The sequence below is a fragment of the Carassius auratus genome, chromosome 1, assembly GCF_003368295.1.
Source record: "Carassius auratus strain Wakin chromosome 1, ASM336829v1, whole genome shotgun sequence".
Taxonomy (NCBI): Eukaryota; Metazoa; Chordata; class Actinopteri; order Cypriniformes; family Cyprinidae; genus Carassius; species Carassius auratus.
Window position 1 is genome coordinate 16938935 of NC_039243.1, and position 24960 is coordinate 16963894.

The window sequence follows — 24960 nt, forward strand, 5'->3', positions numbered from 1 at the left end:
TGTGTTTTTTCAACCCTAAACTGCATAAACATTGCATTACACCAAATAATAAAAAATTAAGTTATTTTTAGCAACATCATATGACCCCCTAAAGTTCTGCTCAAAAAATTTCAGATAAGCACAAAATGGCATTTGCACGTTTGTCAAATTCTTTATCTTCATTGATGTTATTTGTTGAAAAGATAAATGTAAAGCTCACATAATTCATATAAAAAAGATACACTGGTCAAGTTATTTTGCTCATCTTTATTATCTTTTATTATCTTGGTTGAAATCCAAGATTTACAGCATTAATCGAGATCCAGCAACATAATTCATGTCTCTGAAGATGTTGGTCTTACCACAGTTGGCAGTGTTGCATTTGCATTGGCTGCATCGCTCATATTTTCCAAGTTGGTCTGTCAGAGTTTGACCACCAAACCTGGAGGACACATTATCACATTTACAGACACCTGCTACAAATGACTCTGGCTTTGTGTGTTGATTGCTCATTACATTCTTGAAGACAATCTTCACATCATTGTTCCAACTATACATTTAATCAACTATCATTTTGTTTCTCGTACCTCCTGACGTTCAGTTCCTCCTGGTCTCGTAGGTGTTTGAGGTCAGCGCTGCGCTGCCAGTTCTCTTCACATGTGGCCCGCAGGAATCGCAGCTTCTCATCATGATGGATTCGCTCTTTTAACATTCTGCAAACATATGGTTACAACGACGAAAGAGACTTTAACCATTTTCAATCGAATTCATCAAACAAACAGACTATGGTGCAATTTTGAGACACATGCATTTGCTTAAATGACAAGAACTAATTCTTCTCTCAGGATTAATGCTTTTTATGTGCTTGTTTTTTTGGAGATGTGATGTCATTATTGGATATCTTTACTCACTCTTTGTGGTCTCTTTGCAGTATTTCTCTTCCACTCTTCTGCTCATTCAAGCGTTTTTTCAGCATTTCCCTCCTCCTGCTGTTGGCTGTATTGATAAGTTCTTGAGCGATATTCTGTGCTCTCTGTCTCTGCTCTGCTAAAGTTGCTGGATTGGAGTCCATCAGCCCAAACACAGGCTGCGTGTCAAAACACTGAGAGATATCTGACCAGCGACATTCCATCTAAATCAGACACAAACAGAAAAACAAAAAGTTCAGGAGATATATTACCATTCATATCAAAATGAGAATGAAACACAAATGTAAAACGGCACCAGTGACACACACCAGCTATAGGTGGGAAGTGATAGAGCCAACTCTTTAGTCTCTTTCACTGGCCAAGGCCCCCCAATGAGGCTGTTTGACTGACATGTCAAACAACCAATCACAGTTCGTTTCGTTCATCGTCACATTTACCGGTGTGTAAAACTCTTTGCCGTATTTTAAAGATTATATGCCACAACCTCTAAATATTTCATATACTTTTGAAAATCCAGCGTTTAGTTGATCCAGTTGAACGTTAAACCGGTTCTGGCTTATCTGAAGGACATCACTTGACCCCCTGCAGTTTGCTTAACGCGCAAACAGGTCATTGGATGATGCAGTTAACATGGGACTGCACTTTATCCTGCAAAATCTGGACAAGATCCTGTTTTTGTACTTTAGTTCAGCTTTCAACACCATCCTCCCACAAGTCCTCCTGACCAAACTAACCCAGCTCTCTGTTTTCTAGCTCTATCTGTCAGTGGATCACCAGCTTTCTGACAGATAGGAAAAAGTTAGTGAGCCTTGGGGAAATTTGTGTCAAACAGCGCTCCACCAACACTGGTGCCCCTCAGGGATGTGTTCTCTACCGACTGCTCTTCTCCCTGTACACCAATGATTGCACAACGGCTCCTCTGTCAAGCTCCTGAAGTTTTCAGATGACACTACAGTCAGCTGTCTCATCCAGGACGGTGATGAATCTGCTTACAGACAAGAGGTTGGAGCTGAACATGCTCATAACAGTGGAGATGATAGTGGACTTCAGGAGAAACCCCCCGGCACCCCCCCCCCCCCCACTCACCATCATAGACAGAACTGTGATGGCAGTGATATCATTCAGATTCCTGGGAACCACCATCTCTCAGGACCTGAAGTAGGGCAATCACATTGACTCAACTGTTAAAAAGGCCCAACAAAGGCTGTACATCCTTCGCTAACTGAGGAAGTTAAACCTGAAACAGGAGCTGCTGAAACAGTTCTACTCAGAAGTCACTGAGTCTGTCTTGTGCTCTTCGATAACTGTCTGGTTTTGTTCAGCTACAAAATCAGACATGGGAAGACTAAAGAGAATGGTTCGGACTGCTAAAAGGATTATTGGTGCTCCCCTGCCCACCCTTTAAGAACTGTATACATCAAGAGTGAGGGAAAGGGCTCAGAAAATCTTTCTGGATCCCTCACATCCAAGTTATCCCCTTTTTGACATCTGGCCGGCACTTCAGAGCCGCAAATACCAGGACAACCAGGCACAAGAACAGTGTCTTCCCCCAGGCAATCTACCTCATATTAATTGTGACAGATTAATTGGATATTTGAATACAATTTATTAAATGGAACATTGAAACTGTAATAGAATATTAAGGCAGATGTGGCAGTGATATTATCACCGATATTAAAACACTTTATTAACTTAATGTTATCAAAATCCAAAAAAGATAAACAGGATTATAAAAGTACCTAAAAGTGATAAACTGGCCTCATCTTGTGCTTTTTTCTTTTCCTTATCTCGGCGCCGGACTACTGTTGTCTTTCCCCGGGCAAAGTTCTCCATCAGTTATGATCATTTGCAGTAGGCCATCAGCCGCAAACATGAGGTGAGAGCGAGCATGCATGCGGATACGGGAATGGCGGGAGACGTGTGCATCGCTTGTCTACTGTCTTCACTGTGAAATGCATTTTTTATAATTCACGAGTTCACCCTTACATCTAATCTGAAAGTGAATAGTAAGCATATTTTGGCGCGCTGTCCTGGGGGAGGGCCCGAACCCAAAGAACTCCCCAGAAGAAGTTTAAACTTTCACTGCGACCGAAGGGAGCCAGCGGCTGTACCATTGGGAAGGAGATCCCTGGCCGCCATTGATCATGCGACATAACTCAGATGGGGGATTCACACTGCGACCAAAGGGAACCGTGGGTCTGCTGCACCGGAAGGGAGAGCCCCATCAGATGCTGAATAGGCAATGAGCATTGAAGCAGGGTTTGGCGTGTCAGATGAAGGACTCCTAATGCAACCGAAGGGAGCCAGTGGCTCTACTCCACCGGGAGGGAGAAGACTATCCAACATTGAGCATACGACATAACTCAGATGAAGGGAGTTCACCCTATGACCGAAGGGAGTCATGGGTCTGCTACACCGGAAGAGGAGCCCTAGTCCGATGCTGAGAATGCAAAGAGACACGAATGATGGAGGGACTCCCGCTGCATCTGAAGGGAGCTGCGGCTCTGCTGCACCGGAAGGGGGAGTCCCCCATTGCGAGTTGATAAGAGGCATGGTTTTAAGCCTCGGAGGGCTCTCACAGCATCCGAAGGGAGCCCGTGACTCTGCTACATCGGGAGTTGGAACCCTGTCTGCTGTAGAGCATGCAGCATGACTCAAAATGACAGGAGGGATCACACTGCGACCGAAGGGAGCCACGGCCCTGCTGCACCGGAGGGGAGAGCCCTGATTGACGCAAAATGGAACACGACTGGTGGAGGGACTCTTGCTGTGTCCGAAGGGAGCTGCAACTCTGCTGCACTGGAAGGAATGATTTGAAGCTTCTGATGAAGGGCTCTCACAGCGACCGAAGGGAGCCACGTCCCTGCTGCACTGGAAGGGAGAGCCCTGTCCGATCCTGAATAAGCAGTAAAATGTGACTGATGGAGGGACTCTCGCGGTGTCCGAAGGGAGCTGCGGCTCTGCTGCACCGGAAGGGGGAGTCCCCCTTTTGACTGAATATGAGACGGAGGGCTCCCACTGTGACCGAAGGGAGCCAACGGCTCTGCTGCACCGGGAGGGAGATCCTCCGTCCACTGCCGAGTATGCATCATACTCAGAACGACAGACTGAAGAATGACCCTGCGACCGAAGGGAGTCGATGGGTCTGCTGCACCAGGAGGGGAGCCCCGTCCAATGCGGAGTAAGCAAGAAAACGCGACTGATGAAGTGACTCTCATTGCGTCCAAAGGGAGCTGCACTCTGCTGCACCGGAAGGGAGACTCCCCCTTGAGACTGGATACGAGGCGTGATTTGATGCATCGGATGGAGGGCTGTCACAATGAAGGCCTGTGGCTTTGCTGCAACAGGAGGGAGAACCCTGTCCGCCACTGAACAAGCAGCGCACCTCAATGACAGACGAAAGGATCATACTGTGACCGAAGGGAGCCACTGCCCTGCTGCACCGGAAGGGAGAGCCCTGTCCGATGCTGAATAGGTGAGGAGATTTGTAACAACGGCTGGAGGGCCCTTACTTTGACCAAAGAAGCGATAGCTGACTGTATTGGGAAGGAGAGCCTCCAATTAATGAAGTAAACAACATGATTTAAAACGCTGAAATTTTTTACCGATCAGGGCTACATGTGCTGCCTTTATTGAAGTGGAGTTGATCATACCTGATGTAATTTTTAAAAATGTCTGATGACCAACAACTGAGGGCCTCTATCTAATTTTGTGAGAGGCCCTTTTTGAGCTGCTGAAGTTGCTGCCCTGATGCAAAATGAGTGCCTGTGAAATTTTCTGCGGGTAGGCCTGAATAAGCAAGGATCAGTTGTACGTGTTTTTTTTTTTTTTTTTTTTTTTTTTACCAAAAGTCGTTGACGAAGAGAGGGTCGAGCGCGAATTTAGATTGAACGTTCCGGAGTTGGACATAAGAAAAGCGAGCCTGATGAGGTTGAATAGGAGAATGAACATAAACAATTTGACATGTGGTGGCTTTTACTTTCTTGGTTTATCTTACTTTACTTAATGAAGTAAGCGCTAGTTTTGCTATCAAGTATAGATGAATCAGAGATTTTTTTTTTTTTTTGAGGCTCCTGCGGGAGCGGACACTGCTGCGGCGGTGGGGAGATACAGAGGGGTTTCCTGCAGGAGCAGATGCTGCTGTGGCGGTGAGGAGATACAGGAAAGGCTCCTGCGGGAGCAGACACTTCTGCAGCAGAGAGGAAATATGGAAAAAAGGCTCCTGCGGGGGCGGGCACTGCTGGGATGGCTGGAGTGAGGATGGGCCGTTATAGATAGATATGGGGATGTTAGGAGAGTTAACTATGGCAGATAACGAGTTTGAGTGAATGAGCTGGCGTTGAACTTCTTTGATATATAATCGGTCTGACCACAAATAGGTCTTGGTGCCCTTTGCCTTCTGAGAAAATCTGGAGCTGGAGGCCACTGAAAAGAAAAATGGTGAGTAGCATGAGGGAGCGGAAGAGTTGTGGGCGTGTTTACGAATGGAGGCGGCCTCACATTTGATGTGGGTCGTGTGAAGGGGCTTGGATGTGTGATGTCTTGAAGAACCTGTGTAGCCTGCACTGCTAGCAGAGGCAGCCTTATGCTAATGTATGCTACGTGAGCTGGAGGACACTGAAAAGAAAAAGGGGGTTAGTAACAGGATGGAATTAATGGGATGTGCAGGCCAGAGTTGCAAGTAAAAGTAGCTTCGTGCTTGCTTCGGCTGCTGTAGTTGTTGGCTGCGGCAAAGTAGAAAGGTTAGTAACATTTGATGAGGCAAGCTAAAAATGTCTGGGTAGCCTACTGTGTTGCCAGCTTAGCAATTGGTTGCCTGATTTGACAATTGCTCAAGCCTTGTCCGCATTAATACGTTCCGGTTGGAAAAACATCTTTTCCTATCGTTTTGGCCTTCAGGCCTTTTTAAACTGCCTCCAGAGCGGATAAATTTGGGATGCTGTTTTCCTGTTGTAGTATGGACTATGGAAATAGAGGAATTGAAAACAATGAAGCATGTTTAGTTCTGTAAAACATTGTATCAATAGACATGTCTTTAGCAGTAACGTCAATTGTGTTATTCAAATTCAAGCGGTTTCTAAAGATATTTACTTAGCATGCTTTTCATATTACAGTCCTAAAAAGACAACAGAAAATTTACTCACACTTGTGAAAAAGTGTCATATGTGTTATGTCTTAAGTCAATGAACATATTCACTTGTTACAAAAACTGATTTGGCTTTATTACAATGTGTGCATAATCACATTCAATATATACATTTTATTTAAGTTGTTCAGATGAAAAAAAACACAAGGTTTTCTCGCATAAATAGTTTTTAATTGTTTGGTCAGACAGTACATATATTAGCCTATATATTCACATTCATAAATCGGGGATTAAATGTGCAGTTATGTTTTGTATGCTAAATATGAAAACAAGCGTATTTGCATTTTGCAAGATTGACATGCTAAATGGCCAAATTGACCCGGTTTACTCTCATTAATTTTTGTTTACAAATGAGATAAGCTATGTACCCGTTTATTTTCATTCACGAAAGACATGCATCCATTCATTCAACTCGTTCACGTACGCCATGTGTACCAGTTTAGTCATTTCATTCACAAATGAGATGTACTAAATCAATCAACTCGTTCGCGAACGACATGGGTATCAGTTCAGTCATTTTATCCATGAACGACAAGTGTCAGTTTATTCAATTCGTTCACTAATGACACTGGTTCAGTCATTTCGTTCACGAAGACTCATATGAAACTCACTCAGTGAAGGGCGTATTTGTTCAACAAATCACACGCTATGTGACATGTCATACTCTAAGGCTATTGGCTCGAGGTTGAGTAACTCTTTGACAGGATGAAGCAGTTCACGGAGCTACCCGGTTCACCGAGCTGCGCATGCACTGCTAACAGCATTGCGCCGCTGTGGAGGGAGGAACTTCAGTGAGTATGTGAATGAGAACGATTCGTTCACTTAAAAGATTCGTTCAAAAAGAAAGATTCGTTCACGAACGACATATCACTACAATGCACAGTCTTTGCCGCTAGTGGAGGCAGCCTCAAACTGAAACGCGAAGCGAGAGAGGCTTGCTGTGGTGAGAACTGGGGTCCGGCCCAGGCTGGTTGAATGCCTGCTGCTGCTTCAATCCAGCACTCGAAGAGAGCCTGGTCTTAGACGGGATGATGTGAGGCGAGCTCGGGGCTTTGCACGGTCCATTGGTCACAACGTGTGGCATGGCGAGAAGAGCAGCTGACGCGATGACGCTTGTTGGTGCTCAGCAGTCATGTTAGGCGGGATAGGAGTGATCATGGATCTGGCAAAAATGCGGCAGATCTGAAAAATCCCCGGTATAAATCTCTTCGTCGGAAGGAAATTTCTGTCTGTGATAAGATGACAGAGTGAACCGAATGCTGATAGATCATCACACCTGTTCTCTATTTACCTCTTTTGCCCTCGCTATATCTAGCTCTCTCTTTCATGTCTGTGTTGTCGGGTATTGTTTGGCCTTGATGCACGTAGCAGATTGTAACTGTGACTTCTTAGAAGTTATTTACCGTCTTGTCTTAACCTGTCCTGTCTTTGCATGTCGAGCCTCAGTTTTTGCTGCTGTTTTGCCTCTTCTATGCTGTACCCAGTGGCCTCCATTGAGAGTAGCAGAGGGCTCCTCATCTCGCCAGTTGTCCAGATCTCTCTGTTCTAGAGCTGCCCGGATATGGGGCTGATACCTTCAGTTACTGTTTTGGAAAGAAGCAAGCAACGACACACTACTGGGTTACCCTAACTATTTAGTTCTATTTATCAGCCTTGTGGTGTTTCCTATTTTGCTCATTAAAAAGACTGTACCTGCTTTTCGTCTCTGGACCCCTCTGTTTCATCACAAGAATGTGAACTGCAGCATAACACAACAACACTTTTTCAAATGCAATATCGCACCCCCTGTTCCTCGGAAGAAATCGCAGATTGGACCACAAGAGCACTTTAGCATCAGACCTCAAAGGGCCAGGGGCTCAAGCCCCTTGTGCACGCCACTGAACAGCACTGCCACCCCTCGAAACATCTGCGTTGCAAATTTTGCATTTGACCATTGGACTTTTTTCTTCTTTAAGGTTAAAATACTACTGTTATCACATGACAGGCTGCATGCTTAACTGGATGTCGCAGCAAGGGAAATTCTAATATTCAAGCATTTAGGTGATGGTTTAAGCTAGATTTTCCCATGGTTTGTGTTGGATAGATGTCATAGGTATTGGATCATATTTTTTTCTCCGATCTCCAATCTAGCATTCTGGGATAGTATCTGAACAATACTGATGTCGTGGATCAGATCGGGACATCCCTATTCACAAGGTGGGTAAGCCACAAACATTAACTGCCAAAGAAGCTGGCTGTTCACAGAGTGCTGTATCCAAGCATGTTAACAAAAAGTTGAGTGGATGGAAAAAGTGTGGAAGAAAAAGATGCACAACCAACCGTGAGAACCCCAGCTTTATGAGGACTGTCAAGCAAAATTGATTGAATAATTTGAGTGAACTTCACAAGGGATGGACTGAGGCTGGGGTCAAGGCATACAGATGTGTCAAGGAATTGGCTACAGTTATCGTATTCCTCTTGTTAAGCCACTCCAGAACCTCAGACAAAGTCAGAGGCATCTTACCTGGGCTAAGGAGAAGAAGAACTGGACTGTTAACCAGTAGTCCAAAGTCCTTTTTTCAGATCAGAGCAAGTTTTGTATTTCATTTGGAAACCAAGGTCCTACAGTCTGGGGAAGGGCTTGCCACAAGCTCAGTGTGTCTCTGCTCTCTGTGAAATGATAGTTGATTTTTTGAGCATTTGACCGTTTTGCATTTTTGATGCCACAGGATAGATTGGCTACTTTATCTCCTGATCTGAATGCTTCATATTTGGTCTTTAGCGGCCCACTAACCTCTTTTGTCATCCATAGCTTTTGGTTTGCACATGTGCTGATGGTCTTGGTGACTGTCACAACCAACATCAGTGCACTTTGTGATATAGGCACTCACAGTTTCAGTGTATTCCTGCATGTCTGTGTGAGGTTGTTGTCGGTTGCTGCCAAATTAAACATGTTCCAGTCTGTGCACTGAAAACAGTCCTTTAATGTTGAGTTAGCATCATCTGTGATACGTTTGTTGAACCAGTTTGATGAGTTTCAGAAGTGGTTTATATGTTTGAACAAGCATAACAGAGATGCGATCCAAGTACCCGAGGTGGGGTCGGGGTACAGCCTTGTACGTGCTCTTTTCTGTTGTATAAACAAGATCCAGTGTGTTTTTTCCCCTTGTTGCAAAGTCCACATGTTGGTAGAACTTTGGCAAAACTGTCTTTAAGTATGTGTGGTTGAAGTCACCTGCTATTCTGAAAAAGCCATCAGGGTTTCTTGTTTGTTGTTCACTTATGGTGTTATACACCTCGCAAAGTGAGTCCTTTGCGTTTAGCATGGGGGGCGGGTGTAAACTGTGACAATAACAATGGCTGTGAACCCCCGGCGGCAGATAGAACAGTGGACACTTCACAAACATAAACTCCACCAGCTATGAACAGTGTTTTGACACTACCACAGCATTATTACACCACTCTTTGTTGACGTACACACATAAACCACCCTCGCGAGCCTTACCAGACAGTTCTTTGTCTTTGCCCGCTCGATAGCAGGCAAGTCCATGTAGCTGCATAGCAGAGTCTGGGAAGCTGTCGTTTAGCTGTTTCAGTTTAGAAAATTTGAGAGCATGAGTGATGGAATCGCTGGTCTAGTGGGGTTAGCCCTTAGTCTAGCTCATGTGCCTCCATGCTTGCCGCGCTTCTGTTCCCTCTCACACCACCGGTGTCGCCATATTGTGCGGGCAGCATTAGTAGGCAAGGCCGCTGTCTCGGGGTTCGGCTTCAGCAGCAGGCAAGAGGCCTCTTAGCTTCTCATTAGTCTTCAGTGAAAGCTGTTGTTTGTACACACTACCGATTACCAAAAGGCTCTGTTGATCATAGATGTATTTGCAAGTGTTTATCTGATGGTTTTGTGATAAGGTCAGACTGTACGAAGATGAGGAAATCAGACTAAAAGACAAAAAATCACAGTTTTTGGAAACCAGAGTAGCCGCTGCATCTAACCGCGCCACCTTGAAATGAGAAAATGGCTTGAAATTTTTCTCACTCATAAGTTTGCTAAATGAACAAATGTTTAAGGAGCGAATGATGCACTCAGCTGTCAGTGTTCATGCTAGTTATCACTATTTCTTTCACCATTTTTATGTTTAGACTAGTGCTGTCAATCGATTAAAAAAAATTAACTAATTAATCGCACAATTTTTTAAAATTAATCGCGATTAATCGCAATTAAAAGACTGGAACTTTTTGGATATGTAAATGTAAAATGTAAATAATTAATGTAAACTCAAGACAAAGAAACTATTTAAATTCAAAATATGATTGTTTATTGGAATTTTTGTTTAACTTGTAACACAGATTTTCTCATGTAAACAACATACCTGCAATAAACCATCAATATCCTCCAAATTAACTGTTGGCTTGAAAGCCATATTTATTACAGAAATAAAAACACAGGCATGTAAGTACCATTTGAATTTCAAAACAATCAATGCCAATAAAAAACAAAAATGATTTCCATGTTGAATTCTAAGTGGACTGCAAAAAAATTCCAAAGTATAGTCATTGCCAGTGCTTTAAGTGGGCCGGTACGCACCAGTACTCAGTACCGTCACTTCCAAATATAGCTCTTGAGCGTACCGCCACCTCTCCGTGCGCCCAGAACGTGCTTTTAGCGTACCGGTACGCTCATTTGGACATCTGTTTTAATAGAGGTTTTAATCTTTTACCTGCACTGCCGATTTTCAGAGCGCCCTTCACAATGCAAGCTTCCTAATTCATCCCACCCAGAGCAGAAACTACATTACCCATTCACCCTTAAGTTATACAAGTGAATAGCGCATGTGTTACTTTTCCCACTGTTAGTGTCAACAACTCAACGTGGCCGGAGAAGGTGTGTGAAACTCGTTGTGAGTTATACTAAAGCAAAATCTTGAGTATTTATTGTCTGATAAACATTAAAAACTGTCTGCGGAGGTTGAGTCGTCCTGCAGCCAGGCCCCGCTGGCTGTTCATTGGCTGCAGCATCTTTTTTCTAAGTTCTAAAAAATACCGTAGACGGCAAGGCACAAATTTAGATATTAATTTATCTAATTAATCTATAGCCTATGCACAAAGACAATATGATCTTTTTGTCCCCTTTTTGTTTTAAAGCTTGATGAAGAGAGAGAGCGCAAGTTGCTGCAGCTGCGAGGAGGACAGTGATGCACGCGCACAGGAGTGATTGACAGTTCGCGGCACTGTGTACAAAAAATACTCCGCTACACAATTATTTCCTTATTTTCGTTTAAGCTTATTAACGTTAGCGTTACAGAAAGGTCTGATTTACGCACTGTTACAGTCATTGTTTTTTTTTTTTTAAACAATGACATTTGAGTTCACGATTTTAACGCTGCTGTTTCTTGTGGCAGACTGAATGAAGAGTAGCCTAATGTTTCTTGTGGCAGACTGAAGAGTAATCCGGCAGAGTTTTATACTGAAACTTTCCGTCTAAAAGTCCTTCCTTGGTCTTATCCATATTTCTTTGCACGTTGAACACACATAGGCCACAACTGGAAATAAAAAAAACTGCAACCGCGTTAATTGCGTTATTTTTTTTTTACGCGTTAAATATTTCAAATTAATCGAATGCGTTAACGCGCTAATTTTGACAGCACTAGTTTAGACATAGAGCAGTCCAAATTGTTCTGTTTCAGCAAATTCAGCACATATATTAAGCAGTTTTATCTTGATCTCCTGCACAAACTTAACAAAATTAAGTCACTCACTTGTGTTTCAAGTGCCTTTCGGTACTTCTTGGCCATCTCGTGTTTCTCATGAAGCTGCTGGGACTGTTTTAATGCAATCCTGATGCAAACATCACATAAAATCACATCATACTTACATCACACATTTATACAGTGCTGAGATGATGATACACAGGAAGCGAATGCACTCACTCTTCAGTAAGATGCAGCAGATGCAATTTGTTTAGTCGCTGTTGTTCCTGTTGCATCTGCGACTGCATCTGTCTGCGTCTGGCAGCCTCTTGCATCAGCTCCTGCAAGCAGTGTCTCTGCTGCGACAGACGGTCTGGAGTACAGGGTCGACCCGCAAACATGTTTGAGCCCTAAAAAGCCCACACATCACATAACCAATAAACAAAAAAACAATAAAACACACAGATCCAGCTGACATCCTGGGTGGCATGTTTACACTCACGTGTGATTGGCTAGTTGCGGCAGCCTTTTTGTTTCTCTGAGCTTCTGCAACAGCCAGATTAAACGCTGCTACCTTCTGGCTGTCTTCCCACTTCTTTTGTTTGTCCATCTGTCAGTGATGGAAACACACCTGATCACTGCATCTGTCATGCTAACTCTCAAATGTGCTGTGCTCACAATTTTTTCTGTCAGGATAAGTATAAGTTTTATGTAAGTATAATGTGATTCCTATTGAAAGGAGTCCTTTAGGAAATGATTGTGTTAGTTTAGGCACCTCAACTTTCTGGAAATACTGTTGATCTTTCTGATGTTCATAAAGCATTAAAACTCGTTCTTGTTCCTGCTCTGCTTTTCTCCTCTCATCAGACTGGTATAAAGGAACATTTCTCTGTGCTCTCTGTATGCAGACATAACACAACTCCTGTAAAACACAAAAGATCCATGTTTCAGTAAGACCAAACTTGATTTCAAGAGCTAAAAGAGACAAATGCAAAGAATGGATGTGAAGAAGGTTCACCTGTCCGGCACGTCTGTGGTCACAAAACATCATATTCACATCTGTGGCACTTCTCTTTACTGTTGTGATGTTGATTGCGCCACCTAGTGGCAATGAGACCTCGACATCTCTATGTTTATAACAGAGAAAGTGTCAGATTTCTCTTGATAATCTAACACTCCTGTATTCTTTATTTAAAAACAAATACAAACAGAAACTGTTGAAAAAGCATGAACCAAAAGGAAGATACTTTAAAAAAATCCATTCAGTCTGTCTGTTGGGTGATACAAGTACCTAACACAGCTGTTTTAGTGACTTAGTAATACATTTATTCTTAATAATATATTTGATTATTATCATTAAATTTTTTACCATAAGACCACTAGGCCAAACAAATTCTTAAATCCAAATCTGAAGCTCAATTCCTTCAGTCACACGTTGTGATATAACACTATGAGAGGCGTGTGAATGTTTAATGCTTGTCTACTGAGAGATGAAACATTGCTGACAGTCTCCATCCTCAGTGAGTTTCACTAAAGCAGTTACACTGGTAAAAGCACACATTTCAGTTAGAAAAGCTAGTCTTACATTACACCCAATGACAACTTTCTCCTCCAGAGCTTGAGGGCATGAATGACACGGTAACATAAAGCCTCTATTCTGAGCGTCTTTGCTAGGGTTTGTCATATGATATATCTGAGCGCCTTTTCTTTCATCAGTCATGATGCTGTTAGGCAACTCTGAATGAAAACAAACCACCCTATGAGGAAAGAGCCGTATAACCCAGGAGATTTGTAACTAGTTTTCCCACCCAGGAGGAATTTTAACAAAGACTGGACAGTTTCTGTGAATGTTTTTTCGGTTTAAATGTAGTTTTAAGTCATTGGAAAATATTATAATGATTATATTTATAATGTTTAGCCAGCTGAATACTCTCTCTCTCTTAGTCTTCTGTTGAAATCTACCTGTCAATGTTTGACAAACGTTTGTCCTCCAACCCATCTGTGAGGTCAATCACAGTCACTCTGTCTGCTTGCTGCTGATTCTCTGTTGCAGATATAATTAAACAAGAGTGAGTGTAATACAGTTGTTATAGCAGAGCCCCGGCTACAGAGCCAGGTCACAGAGGGGATACAGATACAGAGCCAGGGCACCTATATCTGGGGGGTAGAGGGCGTTGGGGGTGTTTTATATTTATTTCATCTATATTTTTAGGGGATAGCATGCAATCTGCCATCTTATGAATTAACTTTCATATGAGCGTTGAGGAGGGTGGGGGTTTACAGCAACTCCCTTTAGAGGCAAGGCTCACAAATAACTCCCCTTTGTGCTGGCCCTGTTATAGCAGTTCTTTACAAAAGTCCATTAGTTTGGTTATAATGAATTTATTTAAACTGAAATCATAACCCCATATCTCCTTTTTACAAACCCAGTCCATCATCATCATCATCAGTCTGATGGGAACCTGAGAGCTCAGTCCATGGCTCTTTTCTCAGTGGTTCTCCTGCAGATATTCTGGGAAGTCTGATGCCACTAATGGTTGCAGGTCGTGGCAGCTTATTGAAGAGTCTCTCTGATACACTAGAATTACTTGTTTCCGGTCTCTGCAAATCAACACAGAATAGTTAAACTGATTTCATAAAGTTAAGACATTATCAAGTCTCAGTCACTGTGACTCACGTTGGTTAAAGCGGATGGAAGTTTCCCAGTGCTCTCTAAGGTTGAGATAAAATCACGGTAGAACAGCACATTTACTCGGCTTTCCCGGAATGTAAGAACTCCGATACCAGGAAAAGTATGAAAGACAGACTGTCGTGTTGATGCGGCACGGACCAGCAGTTGAACAGTTTCACGCACGCATCCCTCCAGAACGTCTCGCTTATGAGGGCTCTCCACGCTCAGAGCTGAGAAGTTGAGCGGCACCACCGGCGCATCTAACGAGACAGTTTCATTACATCTACACTACATGCCAAACATTTGGGCACATTTCAATCAAAAGAGTTAGTAGGATAGTGAAAAACAATGCCCAAATTCTATGCTATTATAGTATATGAGCTTAATTTATTGTAGGCTAAATGCATATGAACAGCAATTATTGTTTGGTTGTTTGTTCTGACCTGTAACCTGTTGTTTGATCTGTTTAAATCCATAATACTGAGAGAGTTTCTCTGACAGGATGAAAATGGGTCTCTGTATGAGAATATGTTTGTTTCCGAGGTTCAGTTTCTCCTGGCAGAACGTGAAAGTCCCTAAACCGAAGATATAAACCCCCTAAAACACACGAATTATAGAATGTCAACAGGAATGCGCAATGACAACCTTTCAATTCACAAACATAAAAACAATGAGGATATTAGATTAGAAAATAGACGAACCTAAGAATCTCATACACTCATAAACCCGAGAGTAAGAGCATGGTTCGTTCGTACCTTTCGCATGAGCATCTGTTTCTCAATAAAACAGGACACAAGCGACCAAATATGATCGATATCTGTGAGAAAACAGGCAAAACGAGTGAAATGTGACACTCTCGCTCCATACAGACGTGTGTTTATATTGTATACATTAATTACTGTTAATCCAGTAGTGATGATTAGTTAGAACTTACCATCGTCAGAAAGTCTCGAGAGAGTCGACAGATGATTGCGTTCATATTCAGAAATTGCTATTTGAGCCATCATGACAGAAGCAGGATACAATAGCGTACACCACTCAGTATAGAACAAGTGTAGTGTAGAACAACTGGTGCTACTGCTAATAAAAGTAAAGAACGCTTTGTGCTCGTGTTCGTGTATGCAAATCTGTTGCTATAGATGCGCCTACCAACGGCGTTACTTACTATGTCCAGGGGCTGACTCGACTGGGACAAAAAAAGTGGCCCTAATCTTCCGGTGTTCCGAAATATTCGGTTTCTGAGATTTTCGGTGACGCTGAACAGAGCATACATGAATATTTGTGAGTTTCCTGTTTCGCGTTAAAGCAACTCAGAAAATATTAGTTGTCACTGAAATATAAACGATTTAAAAAAATGTATGTTTTAGACATTATGACATTATGCTTAGTTTATTGTTGTTTTTACTACTATTCATAATATTTAATATTCATACAATTTAATGGAATGGTTATTTTTGACATTTGACAACATATTGACATTATTTCTGGACAAAAATAGCAAAAAATGGCCAAAGATGTGTAGAGGATCAACTATTTTTTCAAGCGCATATGGTGATTTTTTTTTCCACAACCTGTTATTTCTTTATCATTCAAGTGTCTATTTTAAGATTAAATTGGGTACCAAGCTGAAATTATTTCCAAAATGCTTTATTTTTAACCCTTTGCACCAAACCTGAAAAATCTAAATATGATTTAAAGTGACATAACTTTTGATGTAAACAATTTTTCAATACAATTCTGACACCAGAAATTGTTATTTGTCATGTTTTATAACATCTGTGGTCAAAAAGAGCAAAAAAAAGTTCATTTGACAGCGTTTTTATTATACTTAACAGCCTGAAATAGGGTTTATTTGAATCTTTTACTTCACCTATCCTGAACCTGAAGATATTTAAAATAGTTTTACTTTTGAAGTTAACAAAACAAAGCAATTTAACTTAAAAAAGGTCCAAAAAGTTGACTGAGCTAAACTGCAAGTTTTTGAATTTTGGGGCTTTGCAGTTGGCAGTTGGTGGTCGTCAGTTCGTACCTGCAGATCGCCATCTCCCACTGCTCTCTCTTTTGGAAAAATTTCAGTAAGTATTTGAAACTATAATTAAGATATACCTTTGTAGTCATAACTTAAAGTGATTTTTCAACAGTTTTTAGTATAATCACAGGCTTTCGGAAATCGAACCTGTATTCTTGACTAGCAGTGTTGGTATCTTAGTTGGGTGGGGGATATGAGATATGAGACTCTGTGAAGACATCAGTTCACCATACCACATGAGGGATATTTGTGAACAGATTCCATTTAAATTAAAGGACTTGTCTTTGGATACAATTGGCTATCACCAATATTGCTATAAAAGCTTTACAGGGAAAATAAATTGTTTACAAGTGTCAAAGGCTTATACATCTGGTGAATCATTATCATTGAAAAGGGACTCTCTGCGCCATGTCAAATCACTGTCAGTTCAATCTAAAGGAGCTCCAAGAAGGTGTTCCTTCTTGTTTCCCAATCAGTGCATTTTCTGTGACAAAGCAAACTCCAAGTTCAAGGGCAAGACTGAAGAGCTTACAAAGTTTCAGAGTTGGAAACACAAGGAACCAGCCTGGAAAGTTATTGAACCTAGGTCACAGGAATTATAGAAAAAGGCTCTTTATCGCAAGGTGTAGGGCAAGGACCTTTTTGCAATGGAAGCTAAGTATCATCCATCATGCAGAAACAACTTCAACACAGAGTAACAAACCCATGAGCGTGGAAGGGAGAGAGTAGAAAAGGCAGCAGACAACACTGACAGCCTGCAGGCCCAGAAGATAGCAGCACATAACAAGTCATATTGTGTTGTAAAGGATTAAATTCTTAGGAATGTGATGAATGCAAAGAGGTTGTCCAGCTAAGATCCATGTGCAACTTGTACATGTAGACATTGGAAAATCAAGGTTTTCCTAGTCCTGAATACCGCAGTGAGAAATTTACAAGACAGTTACAGGGAGACAAAAGCACTATTCGGACGGGACTAGTTTTCTAAACTACGTTTGAGTTTCGATTCTTCCCACCTGACGTCTGTGATTTTCATGTACCAATTCGGACGGGACTAGTATCTCCGTGTTTATTACAGAGGTGGGAGGGTCTGATTTGTGCGTCACAGAGATCACGCGCTCTGTATGCGTGCATTGCATTCATTCAGAATGATTGCCATTAGAATTATTACACAATAAATACTAAATGGCTAGTATAGCAAAACCATGTTAATGTGTGGTTCCTTTAGTTTAACTTGTTTTCCTTTTTTTTTATTTTATTAAATTTTATTAAAACATTATGTAACTGAGTACATAAATGAACGTGAGTAATCTTACCTGATGCTGATATTAAAATAGCCGGTATTAACAGTTTATGCGATCTTGCTCTTGATTTTATTATTTGTAGTATTTTTTTATTATTATTTATTTGCCGCTAAGCAAATATATCAAACATCCACGCGGTAAGAGTGTAATAGTGAGTACAGGCAGTTTGTGTTTGTACATTTTTTTTAGTGTGATGCTAATTTTCAAATTGTTTTAAATATGGTTTAAATGTTTTATTGTACTTTATGTTTAAAAAGAAAGAGTGTTTATGCATTTATAAATTGATTATTTTCGCTTGGCATAGCCTACCAGTGTGATGACGTCATCGCACGCATCTCATAGCAGCCTGCGCGCCAGTGATGCTCATTCGTAGTAAATGCAAAGACGAGAAGCCATCACAAATGCGTTCTTCTCTTCATTGTCTTGTTACTTACAGGTAACTGCAAAGTATAATGCAAAACACATTTTCGATTTAAGCATAAACATTGTTAATAATACGAACGAGTTGTGTGTGTGTTTAACGCAGCTGTTTAGTTATTTGAATAGTGAGTCATGAGTTCGTCATGTTGAGCACATGGTTAGCATAAGTGCCCCGCGATTAGCGCGAAAGTCCCTTATAACTGTAAAGTATACATAATATTTGAATATATAAGAGATAATATTGTTCCATGTTATAAATTATCTCTTAATTTACATACGTGGTCATTTATTCGGCAGTGATGTCTGTAAACTGTGTTAAGCATTACAGTTGAGTGAATGTAAATGAGCTAATTTCATATGTCTCGTCATTCAATGTAATGCATCAGATAACAAACAGAGTGTATGTTCTTTACTGAGAAGATGGATTAGATTCTGAATATGTTTTACATTATCATTCTCATGTTATTATTTTAGATAAATTGTAAAGTTTAGTGGAAGTGTAATATATATAAATGATCAATTAGAGTGTCACGTTGGCAATTGTAAATGCTGAATATGCAAAATGTTAAGGTTGTAAAGTTAATATTCAGGCATGGAAACGTCAGATGTGTATTGACAATGAAGTGTCTTGAGCAGTTGTAATATGCATTGCTTATTGAGATTCGTAGTAAATGCAAAGACGAGAAGCCATCACAAATGCGTTCTTCTCTTCATTGTCTTGTTACTTACAGGAGTACTACAGTTTTGGAGGCACCGCTGGGATGGTTGTTGGGTGGACTGACTCCTTCATCAGCGAGAACCACCCAGTCACATTCATCTCTTACCCAGACGTACAGCAGTGAGGCTGTAGAGTGAAGTGGAGAGACAAGGCTGATTTAGTGGTGCGTGCGCTTGAGACAGTGAGTTCAGAAGCGACGGCACCCAGGTCAGTGAGGTAACCACTACTTTCTAACAACATTAAATACTGTGGAGAAAACAAAACAAGAATGGATGCGCTTCAGACTCTTCAGGAGGAGATAGGAGAAAAGTTATGCACACTGTCAAGAGAGAAATTAATAGAACTCTGTTCCTTTTTACACATCACGTCAGTGAAAGATGTGACCCGCCTCTCACTCATAAAGTATATCAGCAGTCATTTATTGAGGAGTGAGCTGGAAGAACTAGAGGATAGTGGTATGGCGGAGTTATTGTGTATTCAAGAGAAAATAAGTGAACTCACAGCGGCCACTGCTGACAATACAGAAAAATGGGGGGAGCCAGGACAAGTGGGGAGAGACATAAACACGGCAAAGAGACCAGTGAAGGGAACTAGTACTGTAACTGAGTCATTTCAGGCCATGCACATTAATACTGCTGTGGCAAACAGCACATCAGGGGCGCAGGCAACATCAGATGGGAGGCATACAGACCGTTCACAACTGCTCCAGAGACACAGCGCGCCAGTCATTTGGCATAAAGAGTTTAAAATCTCAGGCTTGATCGGTGAACCAGGCCAAAAGGACCGATTATCATTCTCTAGTCTTGCTCGTCAAATTGAGAGTGGGCTGGACAAGGGGTATCCTGAACAGGAAATCATAGATGCAGTAATCAGATCCATTACACCTGGGCTTCAGCTGCGTAGCTATCTTGAAGGTAAAACTGGCTTAACTCTTCCCACTCTGAGACGCATTCTCCGTTCTCATTATCAAGAAAAAAATGCAACTGAATTATACAAACAATTGACCACCGAGGGCCAGCGCAGCAAAGAGACCCCCCAAAACTTCCTGATACGTGCTCTTGACCTGAGACAAAAAATTCTGTTTGCCTCACAAGAAGATGAATCTGGGCTGAAGTATGACCCTGTTTTAGTGCAGAACATGTTTCTGCACTCAGTTTTAACGGGCTTGCAAAACGACCGTGTTCAGAGCGACTTACAGCCGTATCTTTCTGATGCTGCGATTTCTGACGAAGTATTGCTGGAAAAATTAAATGTTGCATGCTCTCATGAGTCAGAGAGGCAGAACAAGCGGAAAACAGAACGTCAGGCTGTTGTTCATGCCACCCAGCTGGAGGAGCCTGTCCCTGAACAGAAATGCCAGCCTAAACAGTCAAAACTTGATTTAATGTCTCAGCTAAAAAAACTAAGCGATGACATCATGCTGATCAAAGAGCAAATTCAACAACCGCTAGTTGCATCACAGCAGTGTTTTGCAGTTAACAATGAAGAATTTGCAGTGACAGCGGCACGCCACCATCCGCAGAACATGACACAGATCAGCCAGTTGCCACCAGAGTGGAGCCCAGGGCCAGGTCATCAAGCCCAGAGGCCGGATTCAGAGCAACAACATTATCAATTTCAAGCACAACAGCCGCGGTTTGGTGCTATTTCACAGCAACAGTATACAACACCACAGCCCCCCAATGCTTTGACACGCTTCGCTCAACAACAGCAGCCCCAGCGCCATCACTTTCAAATACCCCCCCCAGCCAGTCAGTCACTATACCCAGTCTCACGACAATACCCAACTGAACGGATGTCGCAATCCCAACGCCAGTTTCAACAGCCCAAACGTCAGCAAGCTAGACAATGTTTTCACTGCCAACAGAGGGGAAGCACGGAGCTGTGCACCCATTGCTATTATTGCAGCAGCAGCGAACATTATGCAGCCGGGTGCAGAGTACGGGGTACGAGAAACTCAAGGGAGATCCAGTTAAACGGGGAAGGGTTGCTCCAAAGGGACAGGGAGTGACCCAAGAGACAAGCACGTCCCGACGACACACGACACGACAATTCATAACCAAACCGCAATACCCTGTGCCTCATGAGGTAGACAGCATAATAACAGCCAAATGCAGAGTTAATCAGCACTCCCCAGTAACCTCCCTAGTTGGCAGGCAATGCCTGGTGGCCTGCTATTTGCAAGGACATGAGACAGAAGCTTTATGGGACACAGGTTCCCAGGTGTGTATTATTGATGAGCAGTGGAAAGATAGCTACATACCGGAAATTAGACTTAGGGATATTTCTGAAGCCACAGAAACACCCGAACGCCTACATCTTGTGGCGGCCAATGGTACTGACATGCCGTACGGAGGATGGGTTGAAGTGACGTTCAGGTTGGCCTCCCCTGCTGAAAGAGGGAAAGAATTAGTCATTCCTATGCTTGTTCTAAAAGGTCAGCAACTCCCTAAACCTATAATTGGATTTAATGTAATCGAGCAAGTAATGAAACAAAAAGATACGGACAATTCGGACAAAGAGACTAACAGGCAGTTGTATCAAACTGTTGTAAGCGCCTTTCCCAACCTGAAAAGAGGCAAAGTGCATACCTTCATCAATCTGGTGACAGCTGATGATCTTGGCGAGTATACAGTGAGTACGGGCAAGGGATCTGTAAACATACCAAGGCACACAATCATGCAGATACAGTGCAAGATAAAAATGCCACATGTGAGACAAGACAGTGTGTTGCTGTTTGAGCCATGCGTCAACCCTCAACACCCTGAGGGCCTAGAACTGTTTGACACCTTGCTGGAGGTGAAAAAAGGTGGCCGCCCTTCAGTCACTCTGAGCGTGCAGAACGAGACCGATCACGATATTATCCTAGGAGGTAGAGTGGAGCTGGGCGTAGTGCAGCCAGTTAGATCAGTTTTACCGGCGATGATGATATCTCCAAGGGGAACAGGATCTGTGACTCAGATTATGGTCGAGGAGACACCAAGGGAAACAGAGGAAGACAGCCTGTGGGACCCACCAGTTGACTTGAGCCATCTAACTGCACGGCAACAACAACAAGTAAAGCAGATGTTAAGGGAGGAGTGCCAGGTTTTCTCAAAATCCGACGACGACATTGGTTGTGCAAAGGGACTTCAAATGAGTCTCTCCTTGAATGACAATACACCAGTAGCTCGGACATACAATTCAGTGCCAAGGCCCTTGTACCAGGAGATGAAAGACTACCTACAGGACTTAATAGCTCAAGGGTGGGTAGAGAAGTCCAACTCCTCTTATTCTTCGCCAATTGTGTGTGTCCGGAAAAAGGATGGCAGCCTCAGACTGTGTATAGATTACAGGGACCTGAATCGGAAGACAGTACCAGACCGCCAGCCGATTCCTCGAGTGCAAGATGTCTTAGATGGCCTGGGAGGCAATTCTTGGTTCTCTCTGCTTGACCAAGGGAAAGCATATCACCAAGGCTTCATGACCCCAGAGAGCAGGCCACTAACAGCATTCACAACTCCATGGGGTTTATATGAATGGATTCGCATTCCTTTTGGCCTTATGAATGCTCCAGCAGCGTTCCAGCGTTTCATGGAGAAATGTTTGGAGGGAATGAGAGACGAGATCTGTGTGCCATATCTGGACGATGTCTTGGTCTTCACAAAATCATTCGATGACCAAGTGGAGGCAGTGAGGAGAGTTCTGAGGCAATTATGTACCCATGGGATTAAATTAAAGCCACGGAAATGCGACATGTTCAAGAACGAAGTGAGATACTTGGGCAGAATTGTGTCTGCAGAGGGTAGTCGCATGGACCCAGCCGACACCGCTGCTGTAACAGCTTTGAAGGATAAGCGACCAAGCAATGTAGGTGAGCTACGTAAGATCTTGGGCTTGCTCAGCTACTACCGTCGGTACATAAAGGATTTTTCAAGAACTGCCAGTCCGCTGTATAACCTTTTGAAGGGCAAAGTCAATGATGGGGAAAGTCCAGCAAAGGCAAAGAAAAGGCCAGAAAGGAGCAAGAAAGGTTCTGTGGTGCCATCAAACCAGCAAATTGAATGGACAACGGACCACCAAGAAGTCTTGGAGAAATTGATTGAGTGTTTGGTTAAACCGCCTGTGTTAGGGTTTCCAGAGTTCTCTGAACCATTCATCCTGCATACGGATGCATCAAATCAAGGCCTGGGAGCTGTTCTATACCAACGCCAAGGTGGAAAGTTGAGGGTGATTGCTTACGGGTCCAGGACATTGACAGCAGCCGAGAAGAACTACCATCTTCACAGTGGGAAGTTGGAATTTCTCGCCCTAAAGTGGGCTGTAACTGAAAAATTCAGGGACTATTTGTATTACGCCCCAACTTTCACTGTGTACAGCGATAATAATCCCTTGACCTATGTACTCTCATCTGCAAAACTCAATGCAACTGGGTGCCGGTGGGTCGGTGAATTAGCGGATTTCCACTTCACAATTCGCTACCGGCCAGGAAGAGAGAATGTGGATGCAGACACATTGTCTAGGATACCGTTGGATGTAGAGACTGTGATGGAAAAGTACACAGAGGAGCTTCCATCAAGTTGCATCGGAGCAATGATACAAGCTGTTGAAATCCAGGATGAGCTGGGCCCCAACATGACTGTCAAATGCGAGGACGTAATGGCAGGGAGAGACACAGATGAAGTATCACCAACTTTATTGTCAAAAGAGGAGATTTGACAGGCACAGAGTGACGACAAGGACATCAAGGTGATCGTCGAGCACTTACAGTCTGGGTCGCGGCCAGGTTCAAAACAGTGGCGGGCAGTCGAACCAAAGCTTAGAGGTTTAATCCGAGAATGGGACAAGTTACAGTTAGATGAACATGGCATACTGTACCGTAAAACGTCACAGCGAACTCAGCTTGTGTTACCGGCCAAGTTCAAGCACATCGTCTTGCGGGAACTACACGATAAGATGGGCCACCAAGGGTTGGATAGGACAACAAGCCTTATTAGAGACCGTTTTTTCTGGCCACAGATGCAAAAGGAAGTTGAGCATTATGTCCTAAGGGCGTGTCCGTGCATTAAGCAAAAAAAACCATCTAGGGAGATACGAGCACCGCTAAAGAGCATCAAGACAACTTACCCGTTTGAGCTGGTCTCAATTGATTTTCTCCATCTGGAAAAGTGCAAAGGTGGATATGAGTACATTCTCGTCGTCATCGATCACTTTACTCGATTTGTTCAAGCCTATGCTACCACATCAAAGTCCGGCAAAACGGTGGCAGACCGATTGTTCAATGATTTTGCCCTCAAGTTCGGATTCCCTTCGAGGATACACCACAACCAAGGTGGAGAATTTGAGAACCAGTTGTTTGACCAACTAAGGAAGTACAGTGGTATAACAGCATCAAGAACAACCCCTTACCATCCCCAAGGAAATGGCCAGGTGGAAAGGTTTAATCGAACGATACTACAGATGCTCAAGACTCTGACGGAGAAAGGTAAATCCAATTGGAAGGAGGCACTTAACAAACTAGTCTTCGCATACAACTGCACTAAATGTGAGGTTACCGGTTTCTCGCCATTTTACCTGTTGTTTGGTCGGTCCCCAAGACTCCCCGTTGATGCTTTGTTCGGACTTGACCAGGGCCGCGGCACCACTAGTCAGCGAGAGTATGTAGAACGATGGACAAAGGGAATGCAAGAGGCTTATGAGATCGCACGGGACCATGCAGAAAAGTCTGCTGAAAGGAACAAGCGGAACTATGACCACAAAGTAAGATGTGCTGACCTGTACCCTGGAAGCCGTGTCCTGGTGAAAAATCTCACCCCACGGGGAGGTCCTGGAAAGCTAAGGAACTACTGGGAGGACGAAGTACACGTTGTAATCCGTCAAGCCATGGAGGATGTCCCTATTTATGAGGTGAAACCTGAGCAGGGGAAAGGGAGGTCAAGAGTCTTACATAGAAATCTACTTCTACCATGTGATTATTTACAGCCAGCCATTGCAGAGGAAAAGCAAGCCGCACCTAACCAACAGAGGAAAAAGAGGGGTCAGTTTGGAAGAAACAGAGAGTATGTGCCAGAGGCCAACAGTGAAAGTGAGGAAGATGAGTACAGCTTCAGAGTGGAATGCCAACA

At 42.9% G+C, this 24960-nt stretch overlaps 1 protein-coding gene across 1 annotated transcript; it reads right to left on the bottom strand.

Moving 5' to 3' along the window:
• Positions 1-244: 244 nt before the first annotated feature.
• Positions 245-15604, bottom strand: LOC113043600 (coiled-coil domain-containing protein 81). The gene is made up of 14 exons (XM_026203444.1): positions 15323-15604; positions 15144-15205; positions 14832-14985; positions 14395-14648; positions 14144-14318; positions 13680-13761; positions 12736-12844; positions 12493-12639; positions 12220-12327; positions 11958-12127; positions 11787-11865; positions 891-1111; positions 567-692; positions 245-421 (listed from the first exon to the last, which is right to left on the bottom strand). Exons 1-14 carry the CDS (start codon positions 15393-15395, stop codon positions 283-285), a joined length of 1899 nt encoding a protein of 632 aa, XP_026059229.1. The 5' UTR covers positions 15396-15604; the 3' UTR covers positions 245-282.
• Between the last annotated feature and the right edge of the window lie 9356 nt (positions 15605-24960).

Bases quoted from the DNA above. Each gene is read 5' to 3' on its own strand.
- LOC113043600 (XM_026203444.1), bottom strand. From the start codon at position 15,395: ATGATGGCTCAAATAGCAATTTCTGAATATGAACGCAATCATCTGTCG. The intron at 14,986-15,143 runs GTACGAACGAAC...CGTGTGTTTTAG, and splicing joins AACAGATGCTCATGCGAAAG to GGGGTTTATATCTTCGGTTT. The intron at 12,640-12,735 runs GTGAACCTTCTT...TGTGTTTTACAG, and splicing joins ACCACAGACGTGCCGGACAG to GAGTTGTGTTATGTCTGCAT.